This window comes from Trachemys scripta, chromosome 1, assembly GCF_013100865.1.
Source record: "Trachemys scripta elegans isolate TJP31775 chromosome 1, CAS_Tse_1.0, whole genome shotgun sequence".
NCBI classification, from domain to species: Eukaryota; Metazoa; Chordata; order Testudines; family Emydidae; genus Trachemys; species Trachemys scripta.
Window position 1 is genome coordinate 298,568,968 of NC_048298.1, and position 22,819 is coordinate 298,591,786.

A 22,819-nucleotide genomic window follows, 5' to 3' on the forward strand; every position below is an offset into this window, starting at 1 on the left:
AAGCCAGGACACCCTTCTCATGGAGACTGCCGCGGCCATCGAACGAGCGGTCGTGTCCGCTGCACCTGAGGCCGCCTGGAGCGCTGCTTTAGCCGCCATCGTACCTTCATCAACCAGAGCCCAGAACTCCTTCCTGTCCTTGTGGAGGGAGGGCTCAAACTTCGAAAGGGATCCCCAAAGGTTAAAAATCATATCTGCTCAAGAGTGCCTGGTGGTTGGCCACTCTGAGCTGAAAACTCGCAGACGAATAAAACTTTCTTCCAAAGGAGTCCAGCCTGCGAGCATCTTTGTCCTTAGGGGTGGGAGCGGGTTGGCCATGTCTCTCCCGGTGGTTAACGGACTCCACCACTTGAGAGATCAGAGCTGGGTGAGAGTAGAAATACTTGTGCCCCTTCATGGGCACAAAGTACTTCCGCTCAGCCTTTTTGGAAATAGGACCGAGGGATGCAGGGGTCTGCCAGAGGCCAGTAGCGATATTGGCCACCCCTTGATGGAGCGGGAGGGCCACGCGCCCCGGCGTCGAGGAGGTAAGGACATCGCACAACGTGTCCGATGGTTCCTCCATCTCCTCAGCCTGGAGCTGGAGGTTTGATGCTACCCTCCTGAGAAGCTCCAGGTGGGCACTGAAATCCTCCTGAGAGACCGGAGGAAGGGCAGCCACAGAGTCATCCGGTGCCGAGGAGGTCGGTGCCGCGGTGTTGTCGGCACCCGGTGGTACCGGTAGCTCGATGTCCTGACCCTGGGCCCGAGTCGGTGCTGGAGGGTCGGTGTCCACTGCCTCATCACAGTGCCGAGGTGGTGACATCGGCTGGGCTTGGGAAACTCCCGCCACGGAGCAGGGTCCCGGCGGTGCCCACTGGCACCACTGTCCCTGCCAGGGAACAGCCTGGCCCTGGGATGCAACGGGGCCCAGAAGGGCCGGCTAGTCCTGCAGCACCGAGCGGCTTGAGGAGGGGCGGCTGCGTGCCGAGGCGGAGGTCCGGGACGAACGCACAGTGCCGTACAAACGGCTGGAGCAGTTCCAAACATGACGTCTACGCCCCTGGACAAGGACAGGTAGGAGTCGGGAGTGCTGTCTCTGTATTCCCTCCAACGCTCGAGACTACAACGCCTCGGTGCCTGGGACTCCCGTGACGAACTCCAAGCATGGCGCCTTCCACGGTGGGTGCCGGAGTATGAACATCGGTGCCGCCGCCGCCGAGACCTGTCCCTGCGGGCAAGACTCGAAGACGAGCGGCGACGTCTTTTAGTGCCACCCCTACGGTCTCCCGGAGAAAAGGAGGTAAGCTCGCTCACAGACGACCCTGCTCACGGCGTGGAGGCGCGCCTTGGTCCGTGGCTCGGCCCTTCGACTTGAGACAGTGCCTCGATCTCAGAGATGTCTGGAAAAGGTTGATGGGCACTCAGCGGTGGCTTCCCACGGGATTGGGGGCCCAACTGAGGCGGCGCTCCCGGCACCGGAAGCATCATGGTGTCGCATGTGGCCTGAGCTGCCTCCGGCGTTGAAGGCATTCTCACCTCTGGCGAGGCGCGCGTGGAGGGCACCAGACTACTCCGCTCCACCCGAGTCAGAGGTCTCGGTCCCAATGGGGATCGTGGGCTGCCCAACGCGGGTCTGGCCTCACCCCGTTCTTTCTCCTGGCGCTGCTGAGTCTTCCCTTGCTTCTTAGAAGGGGAGCGGTGCCAGCTCATCGACAGGGCCTCACTGCGCATCGATGAGACAGTACCGGGCGTGGAATCCAGACGGTGCATCGGAGGTGCTTCGCTGCGTGCCGAAGACGAGGTGCCCGGCGCTGGGTCGGCTCGACGCGCTGGTGCCGGGACCAATGCCGACTCCATTAAGAGGGCTCGGAGTCGGATCTCACGCTCCTTCTTTGTTCGCGGCTTGAAGGAACGGCAAATCTTACACCTCTCACTAATATAAGCCTCGCCCAGACAGCGAAGACACTGAATGTGTGGGTCGCTTCTCGGCATAGAGTTGCGACAAGAGTCGCATGACTTGAAGCCTGGGCCATGGGGCATGCCCCAAACCAGGCACCAATGAAAGAAAGTTCAGCAAAACAGTTCAGTGAGACTGGACACCACTAAGGCTATAAACGCTGCAACCAAGGCTGGAGCACAAAATTCTGACTACCTTCACTGGCGGCAAGAAGGAACTGAGGGTGGGGGGAGCACACAGCCCTCGTTATGGCGCGATATGTTGGCGCCACTCCAGGGGTCGCAGCGGTGCTCCCCCACTACGGATGCTGCTAAGGGAAAAACTTCTGGCACCAGTGCATGTGGCGAGCACGCACACCTACTGTGGGATACACAGGAGCAATCACTCGAAGAAGAATGAAAACTGTTATGTACACTGTATGTCGATGTTCAAGTGCACATGTAATTTAATAGCCATTGCTTTCTCCCTCACTTCTATAGTAAAAGGGGTGTTCTGAAACTTGGAGGTAGTTGACAAGCACTCTATCATCAAGGTAAAATTATCTGAGGGGACAGCAGACGTACATGTTTTAGCTGGCAATCTCTCCACACAAAGCAAAGTTCTAAGAATGATTGTCAATGAAAACCACAGCTATCTAACTTTGCCTTAATCAACTTAGATAGCAACAGGCATTCTCAGAGACCCAACCAAACACAAAGAATGGATGGCAGTCCATAAGGAGCACCCAGCTTTTGCTCAAAATGCTCTGGGAGACAAGCCTGAAATCCAGTTCTCTCACCAACAAAGAAATCTGAAAAATCAGTGATCAATTAAAAGGGCAATTAAGAGAGCAAGGCAGTCTGGAGTAATCAGATTTCATACCACATGAAAGTGTTCAGGCAGACTGCTACTTGTGCTGTGTAAGGATGAGACCAAATAATATTTCTTGACCTCAGTCATACCTCTTCTGTGCAGCAGTACAAGTTATCTGTACAAAAGATGATCTGACTCTCGGTGGCTCTTCAGCCAATTCTTCTCCATTCGCAAGGCTTAGCTGTTTTAACTTCCAGAATTCTGTGTTATGCTATGGTGTCCTTTGGGCACCTGAGACAGCCAGGACACAGCAGATATTGGAGAGTCCTATCAACTCAATCAGTTGATAGAAGCTGTTAGCTGGAAAGGGAGGCCTGATTTGCCTCATCACCAGTGAAGAGACAACCAAAATATACGATAGTAAAGCATTAAGACAGTAATAAAAATCAATACCAGGAACATGGATATGAAATATCCCGCTTATTTAGGGGAAAGAAAAAAAAAAATCAGACTAGGGGTGCATTTTCAAACTTCTCAGTAAGGTTTACCCAGTATCTTAGACAGCCAAACTAGTCCCCAAAGCCAAGTCAAACATATGGTCAACCTTATGGGAGTTCTCCTTGATCAGAAAGGTAATCAAGCTTAATCTTCCATAGCTGGACTTGTTATGCAGTGCTAACAATAGCTAGGGTCACCTTTAAGCACAAATTAGAGCAAGCAACTGCTAGGGACGGTGAGCAAATCTGCAATTCACATACCTGTCCAATTTTTTTCCCAACAGGTTTTGAGCACAAGGCAAATCATGCACCAATTCTCACTAGTCTAGCTCCTCTAAAGCCTTCAGTCCCAACCCTTGTTGGTAATCTGCAAATCTTACTGCTAGCCTTTATGGTTTGGTTAGTAATAGAAAGCAAAGACAACTCACACAAACAAAACAGATATGTTAAGTAAGAAGGTGCCTTTTTTTTGTAAACAGTCCTATTTCATATCATAACCACATTGACCATCATGGACATTAGCTCAACTCCATGTAAAAGTGGGAGCTTACAAAACTACATTAGTTAATGCTTGTTATAAGGACTGTATACACTTATTTGTTCAATGTTCAATTAATTAAGTTTAAATTTAATTGAAATAGCTGCAATACAACCACGCAGCTCACCCTTACAAGATCAGAGTCGTCCCTCTTGTCAGTTTTCTTTCCTGGTAAGGGTGAAGCCATCGTGAAATCTTCATTTTCACTGTGGTCCATCTCAGTACTGTCAAGCCTATCAACGCAGACATTTATCATCACTTAATATCAGGAATGCAGTAACATAATTTTAATGTGATTGCTTGGATCTAAACTGTCAAATTGGCAGCAGCTTTGTCTACATAATAAATCTAAAAAAAAAAAAAAACAAGAGCAAACTGAGCATACCTTTAGTTATTTTTCAGATCACCTATCACTGGCAATATCATAACGGGTGACTTATAAAACACCTTTTTATGGTTTTTCCTCAGCATTTTTGCAATTACTGAAGAAATCAGTTTTAATAAGAGTCAATCACCCAGGCCATCCTCTGTCTTTGATTCAGCAGTGAAGACATAATGCTCAGTTTATGACATCCCAATCAGGCTGATGTCAAATAAATTCAATACTTCTGTGACACAACGCAGAAAAGATTAAGCATCCTGCAGGATAAATGACCCAAATTCAACCTTTAGGGACATATTGGTAGATAATGTTTGTGTTTTTACATACATATTGTTAGCGGTTAACAATGTAACCAAACGGTTCCTGCCTGTGCTATATTCTGTTCATTCAGAGATCAACTTTTTCCCCCTAAGTTTTCCTCATGTTAAATTCCTCTTAAACCACGCATTAAAAATTCAAATTCTGAAATAAGAATTTAGCTTAATAGCTGCATAATACATTAATCAACAAGACTAGAATTCAGAAGATGATTGAGCTCTAAGCCAGAAAAGGTTTGGCAAAGTCATTCAACTTCGGTTACTGGAGCTGACACATGGCAGTACGTCGCATCATAGCATAAATTGTCACTCCCAACCAAAACAAAGATGTTGATGGCAAACTGGGGGGCACTGAAACACAGTGATGAGAATTTTTAAAAATAATAATTTCAAGACTTAACATTCTTAATCCTGCACCATCTAAATGATGGAATAGATAATTCATTTAGCTTCACAGATGATAAACATAATAAACTTGTTAAACAATTTAATAGTAAAATAGGACAGTTCATATATCATGTAATTGTGCAAAGTGAAAGAGTGAGAGACCTAGAGACAGTATTTTTTTCAGTTAGTGAAGCCTGTGTTTGGATACTTGTTACTTGACAGTAACTTTAAAGCTGTTTTACATAGATTCTCAAGTAAGTCCGTTAAGATTGTTCCCTAGCTAAGGTGACAATTATTTTATTATTTACATATCAGATATTGGGGCAGATTGGCTAAATCATAGGGCAGGATTCTGTACCTCTTTCAAAGTTTAAGCAAAAAACATGTATACAGTCCTTTTTGCAAAAGTACAAGTGATATAGTGTGTATATAAATACACCCCCACACCAGTGCATGTTTGTTTTTTTTTTTTTTTTTTAAACTGTGTGTGTACACTATGGCCTACTTGATAGAGCACCAGAATGGGAGCAGGAGACTTGGGTTCTATTCCCAGCTTTGCCACTGTCCTGCTGGGTGACCTTAGGCAAGTCACTTCACTGCTCTGTGCCTCTATTTCCCAATAATACTTACCTTCTTTGTAAAGCACTTTTGGATTTACTAAAGTAAAGCACTATATAAGAGCTAAGTATTATTATAGTATATGGAGGACCATTTTGTTTCATCTACCTTGGGGCTGGAATGAGGCAGGCATTTTAACACTGCAAACATTGCACAATTGTTTGGGGACAAGAAGTGAAGACTATCTTATCTAATAGAGCAAAGGGATAATTTAGGTATATGTGGAATATAGTTCCTTATTCTAAGATATGGTCTGAAGACTGTCGTAGTTATTCCTACTCTTAGAAAAAAGTGCCAATGAGATCTTTAATGGACAGGAGTGATCAAGAGCTCAGTTTTATATTTCATCTCAAAGACTATATACATATACTGTGTTGCAATGTCCTGCCATCATGCTGGTAGATTGGTTCAGTACTGATTACAAAGGGGAGTGATAACTATTGAGTCTTTAGCATCCTTTTGTGCAGTATTTTGTTTTTTCCTTGGAGGTCTCCATTCAAGTACTGACCAAGCTTGGTCCTGTTCAACTTGTAAGATCTGATGAGATTACAGTCCAGGCTATACATTTTGTAGAACTGCAACAATGAGAAGACTGCTCAACAATCTGAATCTAGCTATATTATTAGCCTAACAGACTGAGTTTACTCACTGGAGCAGGGAAGAAACTGACTTCCAGTCTGTCTTCAGTGAAAAACTATTTCCATATACTACTTGTATTTCTTCTTAATTGTTGTTCAACATGGTGCTTCCAGCAGGGGCTCCAATATATGCAATCAATCACCCTCATCAACCGCTCACAAATTCTTTAGTTATAAACCACTGGTCACATTAAAACTAGTATTACAAATTAAAAGGTGATACGTTGTCAGGTGTCCAGAGGCAACGTATAATTCACCACCACAGGACAGTCTACCAAAAATCTTAGATCATGACAAAGCTCACACGTCCTTAAACTCTCAGACTCAATGGGAGATTATGATGATGTAGCTAGAATTACTGTTTACTACACAAGCTTGATGGGAACCCCAGATCTATAACTGAATGTGGGTTGCTTTTTATTTTACATTGTACATGATGATTTGAATTTAGTAATGTGTTTGGACTGCTTTTAAAAAAAAAAAAACTTATCTATTTTTATTGTGGTAGTAAGCCAAATTCTAGTTTCAGTTATACTAGTGTGCTGGTTATTCTGGATGTACACCAACACAAGAGAATAGAATTCAGTCTAGCACTTTTAACCATTATAGAAACACTTGCAGCTTTCATAAAAATACTTGAGCATCAAAGCTGCACTGCTGTATACTCACCTCCCTTTGATCCTTCCTGGAGAGCTTGGATTTGAACTGCTGCTGGCATTGCTTACAGTTTCCATTCGTGAAGATTTGGATTGGGACTGCTTGCCTGCTGCCGAAAGAGGCTTATTAACTGCTCCAAGAACATTGGCTGCTTTGGGCTGAAACAAAAAATATTTTTTGTTATTTTAATCTACATATTTAGTATGTTACATACCTAGTCTCAAACATGTACTAAGCTTAAAATGTTTGCATGCAACCTGCACACATTCTACAATCACCAGTGTCTTTTTTTTTTTATTAGAACACAATTTACTTAAAAAGCAAAAATAAGACGACAAAAAAGTTACAACTGAAGCCAAATGGAAGGTGGCAGAGACTACAATTTCCATGAGGAAAAAATAGGTTCAGAAGCAAAACATTTGGGATGAAGTCCTGACCCCATTAAAATCGATGAGATTTTTGCTACGGACTTCAGTGAGATTAAGATTTCACCCGGGGAGTCAAAATTTCCAAACATGATTGGATCTTAGGTTAAAACTTCAATAAAGAGTGGTTTGATTTTCAGAGGGGCAGAGTATCTTCAGCTCCCACTGACTTTAATATAAGTTTAAGAGGTTAAGTCACTCTCAGCATTAAGCCACATACCTAGATGCCTAAATAGAGAGACAAATTTGAAAACCTGCTAGAGATAATACATATAAAAGAACATAACTCTCTTATGGATGACAGTATAATCCATTATTTTCCTGTTTCATTACAGGACTGTTTAATATTAAATCACTCCCTGACTCTAGCTGACTACACTGAATGATGAAGCTGTATAACATGCAAGCTTTACCAAAGACAGTTATCAGTGATTCTGTAGACAGAATGTGTGTCTTATGAAGGTGCTCGTTGTGCCTCCAAAGTTAAGGTTGAACTGAGTTTTACACTTACAGAAGGGATTCACTCTGTTGTGTATGAAGACCATAAAATATCCTTCCCACAACTGCGTTATTCTCTGTATATAGTATTAATTTTTCTCAGAATGTACAAGTAAATCTGTTACTTTATTTAACATCAATCAACAAATAGGTCCTTTAAGAAATTTAGCACCACTTCAGACCCCCTTTTGTCCTGAATGATCTTAGCAATGAGAAAAACTCCTCAAACTTCTCATACAGTTAAAACTCATTTAAATCTTGTGTATAGGCTACTTTTGAAGACATATGGTTATAATTAAGCTAAATTAACACCAATTGTTGTATTTAAGATTTGATTATAGGCAGGGCCATGTCAACAGGTCAGATCATTCTTAATTTAGCTCAGATATTAGATAACACAATTAAACATTACCATTCATCTGCACCCAATTTGCATGCAACAGTTTTATCTATTGTAATGAGAGAGATGGGACTCCTGTTAGAAGTTTTTACTGGTTGGTTACTTGGCCCCAATTGTTGCTTCTATGACCACTTGCTAGTTTGGGTATTGGTGTCTTGACTCCACTGTGCAAGATGCAGCACTGCATGGGGAACTCAGGCAGAAACACAAAGGCAGCCCTTAGAGCAAGGGAGCCTTACAGGGGCTGGACTGGGCTCCAATCCAAAACTGGACTATAGATTCCTACATTATAGAATCATAGAAATGTACGGCTGGTAGGGACCTTGAGAGGTCATCTAGTTCAACCCCCTGCACTGATGCAGGACCAAATATACCTAGACCATTCCTCAGGGGTGAAAGTAAGCCTCCCCCAGCCAGACCTTCTGCGCTGCCTGGCCCGCAGGCTATGATTTAAATCGCTGGACCCCAGAGCAGCTACCCCTTTTCCCCTCCCCCTCATCAGCAGCCTAGGGTCTCAACCGGGGACTGCGTGCGGCCCCGTACTGGCGGCCACTTCTTACCGGTATGCTGTACCAGCACATTTTCAGGTCTGCCATTCCTGACCATTGTATAATGCCAGAAGGAACGACTGTGATCACCTACTCTGACTTCCTGCATAACACAGGACATAAAATGTCCCTGAATTAATTCCTGTTTGGACTAGGGCATATCTTTTAGAAAAAAAATCCCATCTTGATTTAAAAATTCCAATGATGGAGACTCCACTACAACCCTTTGTAAAATATTCCAATGGCTAATCATCACTTAAAAATTTGCACCTTTTTCCAATGGGAATTTGACTAGCTTCAATGTTCTGCCACTGGATCTTGTTATACCTTGCCTGCTAGACTGAAAAGCCCATTATCAAATTTTTGTTTCCCATATAGATATTTCTAGATTGTGATCAAATTATCCTTAAACCTTCTCTTTGTTAAACTACACTGAGATTCTAAAGTCCATCACTATAAAACATGTTTTCTAATCCTTTAGTCATTCTTTGAACCCTCACCAATTTATCAACATCCTTCTGGTGGAGACCAGAAATGGATACAGTATTCCAGTTGCACCAGTACCAAATACAGAAGTAATATAACCTCCTTACTCCAACTTGAGATTCCCCTGTATATTTTCTTAACATTGTTGCCATTATTTCTAGTTCATATTTCATAGAGTTTTAGTCTACTATAAATTTTTTTAGAAATATAACATTGTTCAAAAAAAAAAAAAATCCCCAAACATTTTACAAGTTTGCTAAACTTTGTATTATCAGGAGACAACCACCTTACTGTTACGTGTTCTCCCCCCGCCCCCCCAGCTTCTGTCCCTGTTTTGTGGGATTTGTTTTTTTTGGGGGGCAGGGGCCATGCCTCCTTTTGTGCCTGTGCAATGGTTAGCCTACTGGGAGAGTTTAGTTGAAAAAACAGATAGGTAATAATAAAAACACACCTTTCCAGGAGTGAAAAAAGATTTCATTTCCGGAGGGAGATAATTTTTGGTATTACTGAAATTCTGCAAGCAAGGGAATAAAGAAGGAAAGAAAGGTCAATCAATAAACAAGTTATAAAAAATAGGTTTATGAAGTGGAACAGGCAATTTAAAAAAAAAACTACTAAATTTTTTCAAACCATTTATGTTTTTTAAATGCTAAATCTGAACATTTAAGATACCACATGTGCATTGACTTGAGACATTATTGGGATCATAAGTAAAAAGAGACTATGTAAATTACAAGAGCTCTATCGTAATAAAACAGATGAAAACAACTAGTCTATTTAAATCTTTAGTGCAATTTAATTTGAAAAAAAAAAATCCAACCAAAAACCTAAATTATACCTTGTCAGGCTGCGTGAAATATCGAGCTGGAAGTACTGGATCTTTAGGGGATTCCAAACTGTATGTCGTACTCTTTGACATAATGATATTCATTGCTACATCACAAACTGTGTAGAGTTTCTGTTACAAAATAAAAATGAGTTATTTTTTTTTTAAAACAGACTTGGCATCACCCTTAATTTTGACAGTAACAAGTATAAGTTCATTTGAAACTTTTAGCCACTTTAGAGGCATACTGGAAATTATTCAAAGTCCAAAGGGTTTCTTTGCTACCTGAGTGATCAAACTATCTGGTCAAACGGAGCTCATTCTTGTGGGGTCTCTACATTAGAAAACTGTACATTTCAAGATTAAAACAGTACAGTTAAATGTGATTTCTGAAAATAGTCAGTCTGTCTACACTAATTAGTCTGGCTTGTGTAAACCATCCACTTAACAGCACTCTGTTGATGCACCCATGTACTGTAGTAACCTGGGTGGATTTTTCATGAGAACAGCAAGAGGTACTTCCTTGACACTAGGGTGCGTCTCAGCCAAATTCCAAGTTTCCATTTCGAAGCACAAAGCCCTAGAGTTCTTCAAAGAAATGACCCAGGGAAAAAATGCTTAACCTTGTTCTCAGAAAGGGCTGAATTATTTCCACTGGAACTTTAAAACACTTTACATCAAGCCTGTATCAGACATGGGAAATTTATAAGCAACTAAAACAAGGGGTTTTTAGCTGGAAGTGTTAGGCAACCTTAACTGTAAGAATCCTGGTGTTCACACCTCAACTGCTAGCAGAGGACCTCACCCTCCCTGATTGAACTAACCTCGTTATCTCCATACTGATTCTTGCCTGCATATTTATACCTGCCTCTGGAAATTTCCATTACATGCATCTGATGAAGTGGGCATTCACCCACGAAGGCTTATGCTCCAATACATCTGTTAGTCTTAAAGGTGCCACAGGACTCTCTGTTGCTTTCAGCCTATAATATGTCTACAATATATTCAATGCTACTGTAATGCTAATAATAAACACAATAATCTGGGAGATGTACGTAGTATAGAATACATATATTCCCACAAACAAAAGCCATCTTATCATTGTAATAGTTGTGAAGTACAACCTCCGCCCCCAACAAAATTCCTTACAAGTAAAGAAGAGTCCTGTTAAGTGAATTATCTTTAACATACATTATCCACACATCACATTAACTACTCTGTGATAGGCTCCACCTCTCCAAATTCCCACAGAAACAATACATACCAAATTCCTGCATCTCTCACTAACACAAAACCTTAATAGCAACCTCACACTTTTCCCATGTACATAACACATCACACACCTAACTAGTGCATGTCTACACTACATAATCAGGAATACTAAAGATTTTGCATTGTAGAAGGGGTGTCAAACTCATACTATGGGGAGGACTAAATTCTATTTTCAATTATGGTCCATACGGTGCATGGGAGACATATTTAGGACTGTATACCCATTCCTCAATGGACAGAAGATCTCCTACTATGTCAATGGGAAATATTAGCAAAAACAAGGGTAGATGTTGGCTTTATGTAATACCTAATAAATGTGAAGTACAAAGTTTATTTGTTCAGTGACACACACTGATTACAGGGAGTTCATTCCTACATTCTTCCTCAATCCATCCATTAAAATGATTAGAACGGTATAGTTAATACTAAAATTTAAAATGTCATTATTAGGCAAGTTTCAGAGTAACAGCCGTGTTAGTCTGTATCCGCAAAAAGAAGAACAGGAGTACTTGTGGCACCTTAGAGACTAAAATTTATTAGTCCACGAAAGCTTATGCTCTAATAAATTTGTTAGTCTCTAAGGTGCCACAAGTACTCCTATTATTAGGCAAGAGAGTTAATACCCCAAATGAGATTATGGGGTGACTGGGAGTCTGCAACTCTCAATCACTGTTTCAGGCTATCTGCAGTAAAAGAAAGACACAATCAGTTTATACTCCGTTCATTTGGAAGGTGAGGTGTTGTGTGGGGTGTTTTTGTGCAACCGTGAGAGTTAAAACTTATTTAGGGAGAAAAAAAATAAGCTTACATTCTTCAGAATCTGAATATATCATATCACGTGATTTACATAAACACATGAAGCGATCCAAATAACTGACATGTTTGTGTTATTAATGCAAGTTAGAGAAATTTGGTTTGTGCATATTTTTAAAATAAATGCTCAAGAAACTGCTTACTGGTACTACACTGCAATTTTTGAACACTGTTGCAAAGTAGAAAAGCCTCACATTATAGAACTTAACCCTAACTTGCCAGAACTTAAATTTCTATACCAGTAAAGATATTTTATGCATATTTAAAGAAAATGGTTTATTGAAACTAATTTTTAAAAGAAAGATAAAAGGCTCCTAACAATTCCAACTAGCTTCTGAAGAATATAGGCATCTACTGAAGCCAAGTAAAGTAACAGGACACCTAACCTAAACTAAGTCCATAGTTTTGATTCTTGTGTACAGAACACCTATTGCCTTCTATATATAATTCTATTGAGAAATATACATATTTTAAAATAGGCATCTAAAATGCCTCAGTTTCATGCTATTGGAATAAATAAGCAACTTTCACTAAAGGTAAAACATACTTCATTCATTTTTGGATCATCTGGTCCTTGAGCATCTTTTGTCTGCTTAATGTTTTCCACCATTTTTCTGATAAACGCATGACTATTATTTTCATTTTTAGACATCAGTATTTCCAGTATGAACCACAGGCACCTAAGGGGAAAAATGGTTTTCCTTATTAAGTACAGTAAGAAAAACTGTCAAAGAAACCTTGAAAAAGATCTAGTTTAAGAATACAGTTTACTTTAACTTGAATTCATCCACTGGTAAGTTTGGCTTTTGGGAATGAATTCATTTTCAAATTTTCTAAAGATACTAGGAAGGAATAACCAAACATAAGAACAGAAAAATGCAATACTGACATTGAACTGTCCCCAAATGAAACAGCCAATATGATCTAGGAATATTTAGTATTTTTTATACCAATTTAAGAAAATAATTACTCTTCGTAATTATGTACGGGACAATTTATCATGGTAACTGTAACGTAAAAAGCTATCATGGAATTATCTCAGAAAGTGACAAGTTAGATCTTAGGCCATGTCTACACTTACACAAGCGATTTTACAAGCTGCTGTAAGCTTGTAACAGTGTTATGCCAACAAGAGGCCGTAGCTATGTCAGCAGGAGAGCCTCTCCTGCCGACACAGGACTGTGCACTCAAGCACGTATGCCACAAAGTTCATGCGACTCATGGGGATTGTTTTTTCCACATCCATAAGCAACAAAAAATTTGCTGGCATACGTGTTAGCGTAGACATGGCCTTAGAAATCCTTGGAAAAAATAATATCAAAGGAAATAGTCTTACTCTTTAATGTCCTTAAGTTGTTCAATATCCTGGATTTTCACATAATCTGGGTCATGTGCCAGAAGGTGGATAGTATATGGAACAACATATTCTGGTAGAAGTGACAATAGTTTTTCTGAAAGTATAGAATAGAATTAAAAAAAAAAAGGGAAACAGTTATGTTAGAAAGCTGTATATTAGTTCAGGATTTTTTTTTTTTTTTTGCTCCTTTACATAAAATTCAAAGAGCACTATATAAAGTCAGTCAGCATTAATATATAGGCTAGTGCTGGTTTGGTGGACATAAAGAACAGTTATTTACCCTACAGTAACTGTGGTTCTTTGAGATATTGTAGTCTGTACGGATCCTACAATAAGTGCACTTGCACTTCATGCTCACAAGAACTGATTTTTTGACTGTCTATTGAGGCCTCACATGTGCCTTGTGCCTCACTTGTTCTCCTGTATGAGGACAAAGGGCAGGACAGCCGTGACCCTCCTTCTCTCAAAGTTCAACCCCCATGTTACTGAGGACTCTGAAAAGCAGGGACAGAGGGGCAAATTGTATATCTACAATAACTATATCTTGAGCAACCAGTTACTGTAAGGTAATTAACTGTTCTTTCTTCTCCAAGTATGTCTTGGTGTGGATTCCGGCATAAGTGACTGGCATGCAGTAACCTCCCAGGATGGTGGGAATGAGGAGTTTCAGCTGTATCAATCAAATGGTGATTGCATACTGCTCTCCTAAACAGGTGTCTGACCTGGCTGCCATGTCAAGGGCGTAATATTGAACAAAAGTAAGCAGGTTGCTTCATGTACTGCTACCGTGCCAATCTCAGAAAATACCATGTTTCTGAAGCAGGTTAATAATGCCACCTGTGCCCTGGTGGAATGTGCTTTGATGTTCAGTGGGAGAGGCTTGGCAGCCCAATTGATAGCAGGTGGAAATCTACTCCGTGACCCACTGAGAGTCTCTGAGTTAGCTTGGCCTGATATGGCTACAAAGAGGCAGAGAGAGAACCTGAAAGGCTTGGTCCTGTTAAGGTAATAAAGCAAGGCTCTGGAGACATCTGAACTATGCAGCTTCTTCTCTCCCGGTGTTGAGTGTGGATTGGGAAGGAGACTGGTAAGGTGATGGATTGGTTCAGGTAGAATTCCGAGACTATTTTCGGGATGAACTTGGGATGTGGTCTCATCATCACTTTGTTCCTGTGGCAGGGTGTTTAAGGTGCCAGCTGCAATGGCTTGGAGTTCGCTGACTCTCCAAGCCTAGGTAATGGCCATGACAAAGACATCCTGATAGTTCGGAGGGCATGTTGAACATTTCAACAGCAGCTCAAAGGCAGGCTCTATAAGCTTTAGAGGGATGATTCTAAGGTCCCACATGAGAATTGGGTGTCTGACTGGAGGACAAGTATGAAGAAGGCTCTAGGAATTTCGATACCAGAGGATATGAACTGGAGTATGACATGCTGATATTGTGGCAAGGTGAACCTTAAGGGAGTTAAATGCTAGCCCAGTTTGTTTCAGAAGTATTATATAATCCAAGATTCAAGTGAGTCTTTGTGGTGCAAGGTCTCCTCCTCCGCACAAGAATTTCCTGAACTTGTAGGAACACAATCTTTTACAATAGTGCTGTCAGTCAGTCAACATCCAAGCCATCAAGTACGACTGCAGGTGCAGCATCTGACTGAGGTTCTGGGATATTATGTCTAGGTAAGCCAGGTGGCATATGGGAGGCTGCTTGGAAATCTAGAACAGGTCCAACAACCAAAACCACTTGGGCTATCATATCAGTATGGGGCTATCATGATGATCAAGGTCTTGTCATCTGATTTTAGATATTATTCATGGGCTTGGGTGAAATCAGGGGAACTGGCAGTAAAGCATACAGGAGGCCTTGAGACCACAAAAAAGATGAAAGCATCTAGCAGGAAGCCAGGGCTCTCACCTTCTTTGGGGCAGAGATTTGGACACTTGATGTTGTCCACTGTGGCAAACAAGTCTGTGGTGGGAGTTTCTCACTGACAGAACATTGGGTCTAGGATAGAATTTCTGCAGTGACCATTCATGACTGGTTACCACATTTCTATTCAGGAAATCTACTGTTGACCCCTGACAGGTGTAGAGTTGGTGGGATCATGTCCCAGAACTTGAAGCCTTCCTGGCAAAAAGGAGATGACTGAGCATCTTCTTGTTAGTTATATAGTGCCTTACCAATGTGGTGTTCATCAAGATTTGAACCATGAGTTGCACAGAATGGGCAAGATGCTATATGCTATACAGGCTAATCTGATTACTCTCAGCTCCAAGACATCCATATGTAGTTCAAATCATCTTGAGACCATGTGCCTTGCATCTGAAGGTGGTTCAAGTAAATGTCTCAGTCGGCTCTGCAGCATCCATGAGAGAAGTTACTGGGACAGAAGGTGTCACCCTTTCCTCAAAGCAAGCTCTCACAGAACTTGAGATAAGATTATGATCATCCTGTTCGTGTGATGTGTGAAAGGACCTCAGCCACAGTTATAAGTGTTGAAGGTTAAATCTGGCAAGTGGTGGCATGTACTTGTATGCTGATTTAGGGCTTTAAGAGTCTCAGACACACAAACACAGTCATAGTCTTGCCTGTAGGTCATATACTGGTGGACTGAAGAGATTGGAACTTGTCATCTGGCAGTTAGGCTTTTTCAGATCTAGAGCTGATCAAAGTTCCTATAAAATCTTATCAGTGATGGTGTGATATTATTTCTCACAGTTCATAAGGAGTCCCAGTTGAGATAAAAGTGAAAGGACACAATCTGAGGCTATTTAAATCACCTGCTATGTCCTGTCCCTGATCAGTCAGTTGTCTGGATACAGGCATACATAGATCTTCCATTTCCTTAAATGTGCTACCACGACCACCAGTGAAAACTCTCAGTGCAGTGGAGAATCTGAAGGGCAGAACCTTGTATTGTAATGATTGGGCCCCACCATGAATCTTAGGTACTTCCTGTGAGCTGAGTGGAGGCTATGTAAACGTACATGTGAGAACGGCCATTCAGTAGAACCTCAGAGTTATAAACAGGCCAGTCAACCACAGACCTCATTTGGAACTGGAAGTACACAATCAGGCAGCAGCAGAGATTTAATTAAAAAAAAAAAAAAAAAAAGCAAATACACTACCATACTGTGTTAAATGTAAACTATTAAAAAAAGGAAAGCAGCATTTTTCTTCTGCATAGTACAGTTAATGTTCAGTTGTAAACTTTTGAAAGAACCATAATGTTTTATTCAGATTTACAAATATTTCAGAGTTACGAACAACCTCCATTCCTGAGGTGTTCATAACTCTGAGGTTCTACTGTACTGGGTCATACCAAAGGTCCATCTAGCTCAGTATCCTATCTTTCAACAGTGGTCAAAGCCAGTGCTTTAGAGGGAATGAACAGAACAGGTAATCATCAAGTGATCCATGCCCCATCATCCATTCCCAGCTTCTGGCAACCAGAGGCTAAGGACACCATCCCTGCCTAATAGCCATTGATGGACCTATTCTCTATGAATTTATCTAGTTCTTTTTTGAACCCTGTTGTAGTCTTGGCCTTCACATCTTCTGGCAAAGAGTTCCACAGGTTGACTCTGCACTATGTGAAGGAATACTTCCTCTTGTTTGTTTTAAAGCTGCTGCCTATTAATTTCATGTGGTGACCTCTAGATCTTGTGTCATGAGAAGGAGTACACAACACTTCCTTATTTACTTTCTCCACACCAGTCATGATTTTATAGATCTCTATCATATCCCCCCCAGTCATGTCTTTTCCAAGCTGAAAAGTCTCTGTCTTATTAATCTCTCCTCATATAGAAGCTATTCCACACCCCTAATCATTTTTGTAATTTTTTTTTTGTATCTTTTCCAATTTTAATACATCTTTTTTGAGATGGGGTGACCACATCTGCATGCAGTATTCAAGATGTGGGCATACATTCATTTATATAGAGGCAATATCATACTTTGTCTTATTATCTATCCCTTTCCTAATGATTCACAACATTCTGTTAGCTTGTTTGATTGCTAATGCACATTGAATGGATAGTTTCAGAAAACTATTCATAATGACTCCAAGATCTCTTTCTTAAGTGGTAACAGCTAATTTAGACCCCGTCATTTCATATGTATAGTTGGGATTAGGTTTTCCAATGTGCATTACTTTCAATTATCAAAATTGAATTTCATCTGCCATTTTGTTGGCCTGTCATCCAGTTTTGTGAAATCCCTTTGTAACTCTTTGCAGTCTACTTTGGACTTAACTATCTTGAGTAGCTTTTTATCATCTATAAATTTTGCCACCTCACCTTTTGCCCCTTTTTCCAGATCATTTACGAACATGTTGAAGAATATTGTTCCCAGTACAGTTCCCTGGGGAACACCACTATTTACCGCACTCCATTCTGAAAACTGACCATTTATTCCTACCCTTTGTTTCCTATCTTCTAACCAGTTACTGATGTGTGAGAGGACCTTCTCTCTTATCCCATGACAGCTTACTTTGCTCAAGAGTCTTTGGTGAGGGACCTTGATAAAGGCTTTCTGAAAATCTATATCCATGAGATCACCTTTGTCCACATGTTTGTTGACCCCTTGATTAGTTCCTCGATGCCTGTGCAGGCAAGCCCATTACTCCCAACAAGGCCATGACACACTGTATGAGTACAGATGACCCCATGCTGTTGGCTGGACCAACAGCAGGCTTGGTGGGCCAGCGGTGGCTGAGGACTGCAGGACTCTCGATGGCACTGACTGCACACCTGAGAGGGGAAGGGTCTCTGGTTGATGACATGGAGAATAATGTCCACCTTGGTGAAGGCGCGGAGGAGTAGAATTCCTCTAGGGATGGCATCAACATACAACGCACTAACTCTGTACTGGTGCTGATGGTCATCTTGGTGCCAACAATGGACCTGGGTTTGCACGAGTCTGATGCCTCCAGGCAGGCATCAATGCGGAGGTCACTGCAGTAGAGTCTGCTGCACTGCAGTCTGCTCCAGGATGCCATCCCTTGATACTGTGTGGGGCTTGGACAATTTTACTCTGAGGTTTTGCTATGTCTGTCCCCACACAGGAGCTCACTGAGTTCCTTCTTGAGCTTCTGCCTTTGTGCTCAGACTGTCCGCTTTCAGCACTTGACTTCAACACCTGAGATGTTACTAACAGGTTTAGTGTCAAAAGCTGAAGTCAGTTTTGATATTGATGCTGGGTCTTTCCTTGGTGCCTCTTCTTCATAGTAGTCTTAAGTGCCTAGAAGCTCATAGGGTAATAAGTAATAGCCAACATGGATTGGACTAGAACAAATCATGCCAAGCCCACCTTATTTTCTTCTTTCATATGGTTACTGGCCCAGTGGATGGCGGAAAGTAGTAGATGTGATATATCTTATGTTCTTAACTTGATTTTATAAGGTTTTTGACACAGTGTCACATGACATTCTTATAAATAAAATAGGGAAATGTGGCCTAGATGAAATAACTATTGTAGAAGAGAGCACTGGGCCTGGTGCAAGACCTGAGGCCAGCTCATGTATCAGACAGTGAATCTGTAAGCATCTGAGTCTCTTGCAGAGAGATTAGTCCATCGTAGGATGGACGGTCTTCAAGCCTACAGGTTTCAAATCTACCATTTAAAAAGCCCTGCGATAGGGAGGGTCAGATCAAACAAAGTTTGATCCAGACAGCTGGTTATCAGTTCATGACAGTCAAAACAGGATCTCAAAAATGGTTCTAACGATTTGAAGAATATTTCAAAGAAGTTTAGCTTGATTTCAGAACCAGCAGATTGGACTTTCATAGAATTTCAGGGTTGGAAGGGACCTCAGGAGGTAATCTAGTCCAACCCCCTGCTCAAACCAGGACCAATCCCCAACTAAATCATCCCAGCCAGGGCTTTGTCAAGCTGGGCCTTAAAAACCTCTAAGGAAGGAGATTTCCACCACCTATCTAGGTAACCCATTCCAGTGGTTCACCACCCTCCTAATGAAAAAGTTTTTCCTAATATCTAACCTAAACGTCTCCCACTAGTTTCATCTTGCTGCCCTGGGAGGGATTAGGTAATTGAAGGATGGTGGTGGCTGTTCTGCCTTTTACGCTCTTGTACAGAAGCATGAGGTGGTACAGGGTGCCTATTGACTTTGAGTGGTGTGTGGTGGAGCTATTGACCCAACAAAGGCTGTTTGGTTGAGCTTGATATTGATTTACATACTTGTACATTTTTTAAAATTATAATCTTGTCTTTACATTTTCTAATTTCTTAACGGATTAGCTTTCATTAACCACAGACTTATTTTAATGTTTCCTCTGACATTACCAATACATATTTTCATGGCCTTAAATATACTGGTCTTAGAATTTCTTTAAGTTTCTAAAGTTATGTTCATAAAACATTCCAATGATTGCTGTGGTGCAGGAATCCTTTTGTTACTAATCCCCACCCTGAAGTCTTTAGAACTCAAACAACATAATCTGCAACCCTGTGCCCAATGTAGGTTTTACAATCCCTACATAGGGCTCACATTTTTCATGATCACTGTATATAATAAATTATTAATCCACCAAATTTTCCTAAATTAGTCAAAAATACCTGTTGCCACTGAAACACACAGAAAAAAACAGATTTAGCCAATCCTAGGACAAGCCAAAACATTTGGCTTGTCACAGGATAATCGAAGAATCAAAGGGAAACTTTAAAAAAAAGAAGTTATTTTAAACAAATCTAAAATTATCCAAGTTGCCTTAAAATTTCTAAAAAGGTCTTACATTGGTAACAGATTATTATGGCCATTTTCACATGTGTTTATTTAATTCTGGTGAAATTAGGTATATGGGCCCAAACTGGAATTATAATGGAAAACTAGCTACAGCCTTAATTGGTCTCTCTCTATAATGATTCATAAAACATATTAAGCACTAAACTGCCAAGGTGTATGGGGGGGAAGGACCAGTCCTTGTAATTCCCTTAGTGCCAGAGACTACAATTGTAGGACACACGTAGGATTAGAGGGAAGGCTCTGGAACACACCAGCACAAGGGCCAGACAAATTTGACACCATGTGCTTTTAAACCATTAGTCTTGTTTCCTATTAACTAATGAACTAAAATCTAAAGTCAACTCAACTAAATCTGAACTAAAATGAACACTTTGTTCATAATGCTGTCGTATGTAACAATACCTTTACATTAGCTCTTGAATTTTAATTTACAGTCTAACTTTGAGCAAACTCCTCTCAATAAAAAGGTTGTAATACTTCATTTTGTAACAGTATACTCTATTTTAACAACTTGTGTTACGCAAAATTAGTTGTAAAATGTGTATAATCTTTCATTAACTAAGATATCTCTTAAATGAAATTTATTACAAATTTAGAGTTATTTTTTATTTACTGAAATACTCTGCAAAAATCAATCAATATTTTTACAGCCTAGTCAGGGTCTGCATACAAGCTAGCAGACTTGTATTTGCATTTGCTGAGAATTACTTCTATTTATTTTTCTTACCACTCACTGCTGCATGCTGCTTCAGATATTCTCTTCTCACGTTTATGTTTTTCACAAGGCACTGCCTAGCATGTGCTCTTCTTTCCTTCACTGGGTCTTTCGCACACAGTGCACAAATGGCCATATATTCCAGAGGGAGCCGTAGTCGGGAAAGGCCTTTGTGGAGTTTCTGAGCAAATATTTGTCTAACTTGGTAACACTCATCCTGTTTAAAAAAAAAAAAAAAAAAAAAAAGAGAGAAATAAAAAACTGAGCATTTTTACATATAATACAGACATTTAGAAGTTACACACAAAAATGAATGATGGTATGTATGAAAAAAAATCAATCCATCCCCTTGCAGCCATAAAATTCTTCCTATTCTATAGAAAAGGAAGATCTCTTCATCCCACCCCAGGAACTCACTAGGATTCAACTGGATGTATCCTAAAGGACAGAAAATCCCCTTTAGAACAAGAAGAATGTTAAAGTATAGGTTTAGGTCCAATCTTGAAGCTTTTTAAGGCCCACTTAAGAAGCATGTGCCTAACTTTTAAGCACATGAGCATTCCCTTCCATTGACTTCAAAGGGACTGCTTACAAACGTAAACACGTTTAAGTACCTTACTGAATCAGGACCAAAAATAAGGTGTTCCACTGAAGTAATAAAGCCTTTATTGATAGTTGAAACAAACAATAAAACAACGTGGAAATGTAAAGTGGTAAAATCAAAATAGATTTTCAGGCCACTGAAAAGCACCTGACAAACTCTATCTCCTTGCTTAATGTAAGCTTTCTACCAGTCCTGCTTAGTCAAGAGGCGTCAAGTTTACAAATATTTTTATAACGGCAAAAGATATCCTCCCCTTTAGTCTTGGTTCCTGAAAATTCACTATAAATAACGTAGTTTCAATTATTAGAACTATAACATGAAAACTCATACATTATCTGTTAAACAGTGCAAAACTATTTCAGCAATAGACAACAAAAGGTGCGTAATTAGAGCACCAAATGCAGAGAGCACACCAATAATTTGACAAGTTATTATAACGTGGTACAGTTTCAAAAATATACCCAACCAGCACAGGAGCACAGTGAGTGTCTGAAGTACTGCAGGAGAAAGACCATAGATCAGAAAGTAGACCAAAACAAAAGGGGAAAAATAATCTTTCCACTTTTAGAATATTCCCTGCAAATTAATCTATGAAGCACCATTGGGCTGTGGCTTTGTCAGTTGATGCTACTAAGCAGAGGATGAGAATTAAAGAGGGGTGGGACTGAATGTCTAACATTAAGAAATGGGCTCCAATACCAAAGAGTTACTCTAAACATGTGTGTACAAGTATCAGGGGGGTAGCCGTGTTAGTCTGGATCTGTAAAAAGCAACAGAGTCCTGTGGCACCTTTAAGACTAACGGATGTATTGGAGCATAAGCTTTCGTGGGTGAATGCCCACTTTGTTGGATGCATGTACATTCACCCACGAAAGCTTATGCTCCAATACATCTGTTAGTCTTTAAGGTGCCACAGGACTTTATGTGTATACAAAAGTCTGAAATGGAATATTTGACACCCAGGCATAGCTTTTTATTCACCTAGGTGATATAGATTGCTGTTCCATTGAGCATCCGTAGTAGTACCTCCTGGAAACACAAAAGTCATTAAACTATATTAGCTGCTCTAGCACCAGGCACAGAAAGAAAGGTTATTTACTTTACAGTAACTAGAGTTCTTCAAGTTGTGTGGTACCTATCTGTATTAGACTGCAGGAATGCATGCGCCCCACATGTCTGACACCAGAAGATTCTTGCAAGCAGTGTCTGTTGGAGCACACCTGTGCCCCTATCCTCCTTGTGCTCCAAACCAAGGGCATAAGAGACAGTGTGGACCAACCAACTGCTTCTCCAGTACCTTTCTACCATGAAAAACCTTAGCAATGCTCTGCAGCAGAGGGAAAGGAGGG

General features: G+C 40.8%; 1 protein-coding gene across 4 annotated transcripts in view; it reads right to left on the reverse strand.

Moving 5' to 3' along the window:
• Window positions 1-22,819, reverse strand: part of PDS5B (PDS5 cohesin associated factor B) — a 272,948-nt gene that overhangs the window by 27,302 nt on the left and 222,827 nt on the right. For 3 of the 4 annotated variants that reach the window (XM_034758647.1, XM_034758645.1, XM_034758646.1), the window contains exons 25-31: window positions 20,879-21,083; window positions 13,370-13,484; window positions 12,581-12,713; window positions 9,961-10,080; window positions 9,574-9,636; window positions 6,778-6,923; window positions 3,894-3,999 (exon numbers count right to left, since the gene is read on the reverse strand). In XM_034758647.1, the coding sequence (XP_034614538.1) occupies window positions 3,894-3,999; window positions 6,778-6,923; window positions 9,574-9,636; window positions 9,961-10,080; window positions 12,581-12,713; window positions 13,370-13,484; window positions 20,879-21,083 (888 nt within the window). The remainder of the gene's footprint in view (window positions 1-3,893; window positions 4,000-6,777; window positions 6,924-9,573; window positions 9,637-9,960; window positions 10,081-12,580; window positions 12,714-13,369; window positions 13,485-20,878; window positions 21,084-22,819) is intronic. The other variant, XM_034758648.1, reaches the window with a different exon arrangement.